The sequence below is a fragment of the Chaetomium globosum genome, genomic scaffold (assembly GCF_000143365.1).
Source record: "Chaetomium globosum CBS 148.51 scaffold_6 genomic scaffold, whole genome shotgun sequence".
Classification (NCBI taxonomy): Eukaryota; Fungi; Ascomycota; class Sordariomycetes; order Sordariales; family Chaetomiaceae; genus Chaetomium; species Chaetomium globosum.
In genome coordinates, this window is record NT_165981.1 from 2017558 (window position 1) to 2027754 (window position 10197).

A 10197-nucleotide genomic window follows, 5' to 3' on the forward strand; every position below is an offset into this window, starting at 1 on the left:
AGCGCCGTCCTTGTATCCTAATCGCCTTGGCTTGCTGTGACTCGGATGCCATCATCGTCAAACCCAAACGCGTTTGTACATTGTACATAGATGTACCACTTTGTAGCGCTGGGCGCAACCCAAACGAGCAATGCCTCTTACGAAGTCCTTTTCTGAGCAGAGCAGAGGTCCCAAGGTCGGAGAAACCATGTTGTTAGCAATGGAATTGGGTGTTGATAGATGCTAATGTTGTCATCAATAGCGTCCACGATGGCAGAGATCCAGGAGCAACCCCGCGCCGCGAACCATCGTTCCTCCACCTCCCTTCCCCGTCTCGACGAAAACGAAATCAAAGCTACAGGCCTTCCAGTTCGAGACCCTGCCCAATGCTGACCCGGAACCCGCAACATCGAAGCACACCTCGCCGCCGGCACCAGAGAGAGTCATCAACGCTGTTACACCGGCCGGCCGCACCGCGTGGCAGGACTTGCTCAGCAAACCCGAAGCACCGAAGGACGACGAGAATCTTTCCCCCCGGTGAGCGCATCCTCTGGCGCAATGACCACGACGCAGGCCGTCCTGGTGGCCATGTCGCCGCTGATCCCGCGCAAGGGGCCGGAAGCGCGCAAGAAAGCTCGTACGCCCATATCATCTCCAGCCTCCAAGCACGCCACACCTGCCGTCGGGCGCCAAAAAGCTTGCTCAGGTCCTCAAGACGCCCCGGGCCGATCCGGCAATGGAATTGTGGGAACCGCTTCTCTGTCCCCGGAGCAAATACTAGCCCCGTCCGGATTTGACGAACCCGGCTGCTCCGCTCCAACTCATGGGTCTCATCCTCCTCCTTCGATCCCAAGGGATGGCAGCCGCCACTTTGGGCACGCAGAAAGGCCCCCTGAAAAAGGCAATCAGTTGTGGTGCTCACTGGCCTAAACGACGAAAAGTTGAGCGTGTTGAATCAGACCTAGCCGATGTTGCGGGCGCAAAAACCCAGCCAGACACCAAATCATCTATGGTGTCGGCGCTGTTGGAAACTGTCAACGGCGAAATCAAATCCAAGTCGACTCAGCCGAAACCTCCTTCACCACAAAAGCGGTCACCCATCAGGGAATCTCCGAGCGCTCAACGCCCCATCAGACAGTCACCTTCACGGCGGCAACACGGAAGCTCTCCCTTAGCCAAGAAGTCGACAGGGGTGAGGACGGCAGGAGAATCCGATGCCGGGATCTCCTTCGGAGACAAGGCTTCCTCCGACTACGGGGATGACGACTTCGACGACGAAACGTTACTGGGGCTTGATGCGAGTATTCCGGTGCAGGAAGACGACTCTACTATGGTCGTGTCCGTGGATGAACTGAACCACCAACCCCAGCCCCCACCAAAAGTGGCTGACGATGAATTTGGTGATTTTGATGATGACTTTCTTGACGGGGCTGAAGAGTTGGTAGCCGAGGTAGAGGCAAAGCATGCGTCTCAAAATCCCTTCCACGGACAACAGCATAAATCTGCCAATGCTTGGATCGACGATAATGCATATGGTGACGATTTTGACGATGCCGACTTCGATGCCGTCGGACTGGCAGCGACACAGGCCACTGCCCAGCCCTTCTCGACCAATGTACGTACCGCAGGGTAGCCAGCATAAAAGTAACGACGAAACGCTAAAGCATTGGACAGCCTAGTCAGAAGCCCAAGGCGATCCAGCGGTACTTGATCACAAATGTCCTCGAGAGCTCCTATTTCGATGAGCACCAACGAGAATGCCCTGAGAAGGTGAGAAGTGCCCTGGTTTCTCTCAAAGCCCCGTGCTGACTCGGCTCAGATCCTCCTTGTACAAGCCGAGAGAACAAACGCTGTCAAGACGGTTCATCTGAGAAACGACTGGTACGACGAGACGGAGGCCAGTCCCAAAGCCTACGTCCATATTATCGGCAATTTCGAGTCTTCTGGTAGATGTATCATTGACAACAACCACAATACCCTCATCTTACACCCCGACCAACTGGTCTCCTCTACCGTCGTCGCCGATTCTTTCACCTGCGCACGCCGTGCTGTTCTCCAAGACCGGGTGAAAGCCACCAGCGAGTCAACCCCTCCGTTAGTTTACGGCACCATTCTCCACGAAATTTTCCAAGAGGCATTAATGGCGAACAACTGGGGCATGGGCTTTCTGGAGTCCGTGATCAACAAAACTCTACAAACTCACATTGAGGATCTCTATGTCATCAAGGTCACCTTCGAGGATGCCCAATCTCACCTCCTCTCCAAGATGCCTGAGCTACGGGCCTGGGCACAGGCTTTTGTAGCTGCAAGCCCAAAGGCCGGCGCAATCGCACAAGGGAAGAACGGCGAACGAGTCAATATGTGCGTGAGCAAGCTTCTCGACGTCGAGGAACACGTCTGGTCTCCCCATGTACGGCCTGAAGGGGAACATCGATGCTACCGTGCAGGTCACGATGCGGGACGGGAAAAAGTCTCAGACCTTGACTGTCCCCTTTGAGGTCAAGACTGGAAAGAACGCCACATCAAACCACCAAGCTCAGACCATGCTGTACAATCTCCTCCTTTCGGATCGATACGACCTCGAAATCGTCTATGGCGTTCTGTATTACATGGAAACCTCGCAGACGCTACGCATCCCCGCCATTCGGTGCGATCTGCAGCATATGATTATGCAGCGGAACAAGTTGGTCAGTTTCATCCGCGAACGTAGCTTTCTTCTGCCGCCCATGAATAGAGATTAGAATTTTTCGCCAGGTGCTATGCCCTAGACATCGTGCTTCTTCTATCACAAGCTGGCCGACGGCTGTAACGGTGAGACCATTGGGTTGGGCGTCAATTCTTGACGAGTTAGTTAAGCATCTAACCCCGACGCATCGGGATTTCTTCTTGAAGTGGGAGGACCTCCTTACTAAGGAAGAAAAGGAGAGCCAGAAGTTGCGTCGAGAACTCTGGACGATGGTCAGCACGGAGCGCGAGAAGTTGGGTCGCTGTTTCGCCAATGTTATCATTGAAGAAGGTTCTGCATCCGAAGACAAACAGCAAGTCAAGATTAACCGCTTTTCTTACACTTTCATCAAGGAAGAACTCGGCACCAGGGTTTCTCTTTCATGGACTCGCAGCTTTCTGTCGGAGAACCCATTGTGGTATCGTGACGAGCAGGGCCACTTCGCACTCGCGCTTGGTTTCGTGACAGCCGTCAAGAAGCAACGGATCAGCGTCGCTGTGGATCGACGGCTTCACAACGCACGCATTCGGCAGCCGGGTTTCAACGAGGTGGACAATCAGGTGTTCGCAAGTATCATGGAGGTAGCCCCTGAGGGCGCGAGGGCAGAACAGGGTCAGGGTAAAATCAAGGAGGCGCCGATTCGTTACCGTCTTGACAAGGACGAGTTCAGCAACGGGATGGCCACGGGTGCGGAATAACCTTTATCCAGGTCATGGGCTAACGGCCCCTTTGGGGTCTTCAGAGATCCGCCCGGGCTAGTCGTCGACCTTATACCCACCGGAGGTTCAAGACAACCCCGACCCAAGTATACCGTCCCCGGGCAAGGATAGCTTGAATGTTGGACCAGAAGGCGGCGGTCGGAAAAAGTCATGAAGCGCCAGGGACTAACGCCCTAGTTTCCTCGGATATGCCGGGTCACAGGCAAGACCACGACCCATTGCCCATATTCATCCTGGGCTTTTGACCGGGTCAGGGCAAGACAGTCCTATTAACGTCGTACACGCACACTGCCGTCGACAATATCCTGCTCAAGCTTAAAGACGACAAGATCCCGATCCTACGGCTGGGTACCCCTGCCAAGGTCCATCCAGAAGTCCAGAACTTCGCGACGCTGGCCAACGAGCGGAAGAAGTCGTTTGAGGAGATACGAAGCGCCTGGCACGACACCCCAATCGTAGCGACAACCTGTCTGACTATCAGCCATCCTGTCTTCAACGAACGCACCTTCGACTACTGTATCGTGGACGAGGCTTCGCAGATTACGCTTCCTATTTGCCTGGGTCCCATTCGGATGGCACGAACGTTCGTCCTGGTGGGCGACCACAACCAGCTTCCTCCGCTCGTGCAAAACGAAGAAGCTCGTCTCGGCGGCCTCGATATTTCTCTTTTCAAGCTACTATCCGACACACACCCACAATCTGTTGTCAACCTCGAGCACCAATACCGCATGTCCGAAGACATCATGACGCTCTCCAACACCCTCATCTACAACGGCCGCCTTAAATGTGGTACCGAATCCCTCCGCCATGCTGAACTGCACGTCCCCAACATGGACGCTCTTCGCGCGCGGCACTTTGACGCCGCCTCCTTCATCTCCCACTCGCAATCCCAATCCAAACAAAACCTGAGCCCCTCCAAACCCCGCCCAACCACCTTCTGCCCTGCGTCGCGCCTCGGCTCCTGCTGGCTAACCGACCTCATCCACCCGTCGGCCCGGGTCCGCCTCGTCAACACAGACGCCCTCCTGCCCCACTCCCTCGAGCAGGCCAAGGGCAACCGCATCGTCAACCCGTGCGAGGCGCGCGCCGTGGCCCAGCTCGTCGACGCCCTCCTCGCCGTCGGCGTCCCGCCGTCCGAGATTGGTGTCGTCACGCACTACCGCTCGCAGCTCGCGTTGCTGAAACACACCCTCCTGCGCTCGTCATCGGGGGCCGGCGGCGCCGCGCGCGACGTCGAGATGCACACCGCCGACCGCTTCCAGGGCCGCGACAAGTCGGTTGTCATTCTGAGTCTGGTGCGCAGCAACGAGCAGTGCGCCATCGGCGAGCTGCTCAAGGACTGGCGCCGCATCAATGTCGCCTTCACGCGCGCCAAGACCAAGCTGCTTGTGGTTGGGAGCAGGTCCACGCTTGGTCGCTGTGGTGTGGGCGAGATGCTGGCGAGGTTTGTGGGGCTCATGGAGGAGAGGGAGTGGGTTTATGACCTGGACGCGGGGGCGCTGGACGCGCATCTCTTTAGTGAGGATGGTGGCGCCACGCAGGTTACGGTCAGTGGGAGTGCTACGGCGGGTAGGGGTGCTGCTGCTGCTGCTGCTGCTGTTGATGATGATGTAGGGGAGGATGCGTTTAAGGGGTTTGCTCCGAGGAAGGGGTTGTTATTCCCTCCGAGAGGGGAAGGTGGTGCGGTCAAGGGCAAGGAAAACAAACCGTTGAGCCAGAAGGGAAGGACGGTGGAACCAAAAAAGGCGGCGAGGATTGGGGAGCGCGCTATGCTCAGGGGAAAGCCGGTGTTGCGGGATATTTTGAACGATATGATGGATGGCGGGTATTGATATGGGGGTTGGGCTTGGCTGTGTTGTTGGGGGTTTCTGTCTACATCGTCAGGGTCAAGGCTATGGATATGTCTAGGTTATGCCGGGTTGGTCTATGGTTATGTTGGTAGTGTTACTGGACAATGAAGCGTGTACGCCGGTTTGGATGTATGGTTAGCTTTGGGAAGATTAGAGGTTATTGGCCCCGTTGATACATATACTCTGTCTGCTATTGGTGGTTTCAAGTATTTGAACTTGTACCCAATGGTCAGTTCCACAAAGTTGAGCGAAGCTATCTACATCGAGTCGTTTCCTTCCCCATATTTTATTACGCAAGGTTATCATTGCAAGTACCTAGACATACATAATAAACTCGAGAGTTATATAGATTCATTCTACTAGAAGATTCAAAATTGTGGAAGGCAAGAGGGAAAGCCCGTTACAAAACAGGCACTTGTGGTGGCAACAAAGTACTGGAAATCGTATCCTGCAGTGTTCATACATCTATGCGTCGAATTCTATGCAAATAACGATAAATCCAAGCCAAACCCAGACCGTACACAAACACACACAACGCCTGCCATGCATGCTTCCGACCAGCAACCCTCTAAAACAACCACCAACCCAAGCCCGATCCAACCCATCCCCAGCCAGAACACGCCCATACACAACCCCACCCCCTGAGTACATATATACATACACCCACCCACCCTTACCCTGCTAACCTAACCCAACCCCAAGAAAAAACGAGCTCACTTCACAATAATCAAATCATCCTCATCATCATCATCCAACACGACCTGCCGCCGCGTCTTGAGCGCCGCCGACAGCGGCTCCCCCAGACTCTCCCGGCCCGCCTCGCGTATGCCCTTCTCGGTCACGAACCGCGTCTTTTTCCGCACCGGCGACTTGTCCCCCCTCCGCGCCGCAGCACCACCACCGCCGCCACCGCCGCTGAACGAGCTGCTCAGGATTGGCGGATTGTTGTTGTTGTTGGTATCCGGGGCGGGCGCCAGCGCCGGCGGGGGTGCGAGGGCGGGTGCCTTTCGCCCGTCGAGCCGTTCCCCTTCCTTCATCCTGCCGAGTTTGTGGTGGAGCGTCGAGCCCCAGCCGAGGGGCGTTTTCCTGCTGTTGGTGTTGTTGTTCGTGGTACTCGTCCCCTGGGAACCGGCCTGGAAGCTGCCGCCGCAGACGGTGGACGAGCCCGACGACTCGGGCCGCTTGCGCTTGGTGGCGGGCGCCGGGCCGAGGCTGACCTTGGGCTGGTCTGCGCCGCGCCGGCCGACTAGACCCCGGGCCGCGCGCGTCCATCTGCGGGGTTGTTACGAGCCGCGTTGAATGGGCGAAGCGTACGTGCCGAAGGAGGTGGCCGGAAGGTCGTGGCGGAGGAGACGGGCGCGGTGGAGAAGGACGAGGTTGCGGAGGAGAAGCTTGAGCCGGTTTGGGCTGGGCGGGGTTGTTGTAGCTGTTGTGCCTGCGGCGCGGGAGGCTGCGCGTGAAGCTGCGCGGGACATGTATTCTTTGCCGGCGCCGCCTCCCATCTCACCGAGACGGCGGGCCATTTCGCGTTCTATTTTCTTTTGCGGCGAGGCGCCGCTTTATCCCTTCCTCGCGCTCTCTGCGGTCGGCAATGCCGTTTATTTGCTCGTCATCGGGGTCGGTGGAACGGTATGCGGTGCTGATAAAGTACTGGCTTTGTGTTGCGCGGTGGTAATGGCCACGCTGGCGCTCTTCCTCACTTTTTGCGAAGCCTTGCCGGGAGTTGTTCCTCCCCCGTGCTCCGTCGCCGCCACCGAAACCGGCGGTTGTGCTCAGCTCGATACGCGAGCTACGAGCTTTGCGGACGGCCTCGTTCGTATGGAACTCGCAGTACTCAGTGCGGCGCGCGTTAACCCAGTGCTGGCAAGGGGACCCGTCTTTTTTGATGCTCTTGCAATAGCCGACATCGCGAGCGTTGCCGATCTCGAGGATTATGTCTTCGTCCGAGTTAATCACAAGCCCAAATTTGCCCGTCGCCTCGCGCCCCGACGGCGGAGGCAAGATCCCCGGGTTCAAAATAGCCACGACAGTGCCGGGGGTTAACTTCCAAAAGCGCTGGAAGCCCGAGTTGAAGAGGAACAGCTCAACTTCGTATTGTAAGTCGACGAGCGTGAGCACCATGTACTTGCCACGGTCTTGTTGTGACTTCCCATCGTTCCCAGGTCCCGGGCGGTGGCTTCGTGGCTCAGACTTGCTGGCGACGATGGCGAAGACGACAATGTCAATCTCGTCGTCTGGGAGGGACCAATCTGGCGCCTTGACTTGGCGGAGCAGGTCTTTTAGAAGGTATGACTTTTTCCCCGAAACGGCGCGGGCCAACACGTTATGCGGTAGTATCCGCTTCGAGAGATGCAGTCCTGAGTAGGGCTCAATAGCTCCCTCTGATGCCCCATTTGTGGTGGCTGTAGTTGAGAAGGGATCTGAGGGGGTCCCAGATCGAACAGTTGGTGCAGTGTTGCTGCGCTGCAATTGGCCGCCAATTGGCTTCCCTATAGAGGAAAGAATCTGTTCTCTCGAGAACTCCTGTGGTTTTGACGGGAGGTCGGGAAGATCCAGTGCTTTTGTTTTATACTCCTCCATCTCTTGCTGCCCTACGGTGAAAGCAGTACTCCGCGCCTTTTGCGCCCGTTCTCTCCTCTCTTGGCGAGCAGTCTCATCGGTCCTTGCCGACGCGAGTCGTTCGTTGAAGCTCAAGGGCCGGGCTATCTCTTGCCCAGGTTGGTCGTTGGTTGGAGATTTTGCGCGCCGTAGAAATCCCAGCCGTGAGTCCGTCCCTACTCCCCGACTCGGAGCTCTCTTAAGAGACACATCAGCCCCCCTTAATCCTTTGTCGATCCCTAAAAGCACCCTTTGTGGCGAGGTTTGTTGTAGGTCTGAGATAGACAGCTTCCTGACTGGCGAAGCCGGAACCTGCACGACATCTCGGGAAGCCTGCTTATCCAACCTGTCTCGTACCGCCGCAAGCTTGGATTGCAACGGGACCTCCCTCATACCCCCACCATCCCCAGCCCCCAGCCCCTGTGTTGACGTTGTCCTTTTTAACGCCTTCGCGGCCTGTAGTTTCTTGAGTTTCAACCGGGCCTGAATTGCCTGAAGTTTGAGCTCCAGCATTTCCTCGTCCTCTTCTTCGTCCAGGTCCATGCGATCGCCCTCGAACGGATCATCATCTCCCCCGCCTCGTCCCGCCCCCGCTCTTGAAGCCAACGCTGCAGCCGATCGAGATGTTCTTAGTCGCGATGGAGAGGGCGAAGGCGATGTGCGCTCTGCGATTCGCCGTAGCTTCTCTCGCCCGCCCGGAGTGCTAAGCAGGACATCGTGGGGCGACCGCGGCGGCCATTGGGCAGCCATGACGATTTAGTGGCTCTAGGCCGAGTAATACCCCTCAGTCGCCTAGAGAGGTACAAAACTCGAACTTGTTGCGACGTTGGAAGATAAAGGGTTAAGAATCGGGACTGCAACAGTACTGTTTGTTTACTTGCGCTTGGTAAACGCTAACTAAACAGTCAGATCGCAGAAAACCGAGTCTTCGAAGTATTGCTATTTCAGCCAATTAATGTGCGACAAGAGGACCATGATCGGGCGGCTGCAGGGTGCATGGGGCAAGTTGTGGTGCGTCGATATTTTGGACGAAAATGTTCACGGTGGTTACTGTCGTCGGCGATCTCCTCGGTCTAGATCGATAAGCCCTATCCTTCTCGATAAGGTGGTGTGGGAGGGAATTAGTTGCGCTGAGCGAACGCGCTTCAAGATCGGACATGGAAGGAGCTAACGCAAGGGAGCGCGTTAACGACGCGTCGAGTCGCGTCTCACTTACAGGGGTCTTGGCGATGAGCGGCCCCTGCATCAACGCCAAAAAGAGACGAGACAGTGGACATTGCGAGAACATTGCGAACAACCCTTTCCAACTCCAACGGGATCAATGCGCCCCAGGGAACCATCATTCCACCAAACCCCTCCATAAACGACATAGCGATGGCGAGAACTCGCGCTAAAGGCGCGGCAACCGCGGCGTCGAAAGACGACAAGAAGAGCGCAACAACAGCGACGAAAACCTCGAGTTCAGTTTACACCCTTTCAAATCCGTCCAGCAACCCACCGAAGCTCTTCATTCTCCCTAAAAGCGCCTCTGCTGCCGCGCGCATTGCAGTCATTCAACACCCGCGTTACAATAAACCCACGCGTTTCCTCGTCTGCCCCGAAGCAGGCTTCTTCGAGTTCACCACAGTCTCCCCACCCAAATCCACACCTCGAAGCTGGCTCATACAATCCAGCACCCCCAATCAAGAAGATGACACCACCCAAAGCACACAAATCACCCAATCCCCCGCTCTACACCTCGCCACGCCCTACGACCCGCTCTTCCTCCTCCTCCCCGCCCTCTACAACACCACCACCACAAACGCCGCATCGCAACAAGAAGAAGCACCACCACCACCACTCCCCACCCAAAAACGCATGTTCCTCTCCCTCGAAGACCACCTCGACAACACCCCCGACCCCTCACGCCACCTCGCCCGGCTGCTCGCCGCCTGCCCAACCACACGACAGCTCGTAGAAGCGCGGCTGGCCGCGGTCTGTGACACCGTACAGGCGGGCGACGAGCGCATGTTCCGCGTCAGCGAGGCCAAGCTGCTGCGCGCCCTGCTCGCCAAGGCGCAGGCGGTGGTGCGGGGGGGCGGGCGGTTGCCGGAGAGTATGGAGGAGCGGTTTGTGCGCAAGGAGCTGGAGGCGCCCGTGCTGGGGGTGCGGGTGGCGCGGGGGAGTTCCGCGGTGCAACAGCAGCAGCAGCAGAAGGAGGAGGATGTGGATGGGGAGGGGGAGGCGCCCGTGAGGGCGGGGTCGGGACAGGAGACTGTGAGTCCCAGGAGTCCTTTGGAGAAGAGGAGAAATAGGGATCCCAAGGTTTGCGTCTATCAAGGTGGCT

General features: G+C 57.0%; 3 protein-coding genes across 3 annotated transcripts in view; 2 read left to right on the plus strand and 1 right to left on the minus strand.

The window, feature by feature from the left end:
- Positions 1-537: 537 nt before the first annotated feature.
- CHGG_08983 (uncharacterized protein) lies at positions 538-5255 on the plus strand (the record flags this gene model as incomplete). The annotated part of the gene is made up of 6 exons (XM_001226909.1): positions 538-616; positions 921-1594; positions 1778-2073; positions 2369-2666; positions 2734-3391; positions 3688-5255. The coding sequence occupies 6 exons, from the start codon at positions 538-540 to the stop codon at positions 5253-5255; spliced, it is 3573 nt and encodes a 1190-aa protein (XP_001226910.1).
- Positions 5256-5986: 731 nt separating this feature from the next.
- On the minus strand, positions 5987-8621 carry CHGG_08984 (uncharacterized protein; the record flags this gene model as incomplete). The annotated part of the gene is made up of 2 exons (XM_001226910.1): positions 5987-6545; positions 6781-8621. 2 exons carry the CDS (start codon positions 8619-8621, stop codon positions 5987-5989), a joined length of 2400 nt encoding a protein of 799 aa, XP_001226911.1.
- Positions 8622-9245: 624 nt separating this feature from the next.
- The window catches only part of CHGG_08985 (uncharacterized protein), a gene marked incomplete at both ends in the record, with an annotated part of 1298 nt that continues 346 nt past the window's right edge, over positions 9246-10197 (plus strand). The window contains one exon of the mRNA XM_001226911.1: positions 9246-10127. Coding sequence (XP_001226912.1) covers positions 9246-10127 — 882 coding nt within the window. The remainder of the gene's footprint in view (positions 10128-10197) is intronic.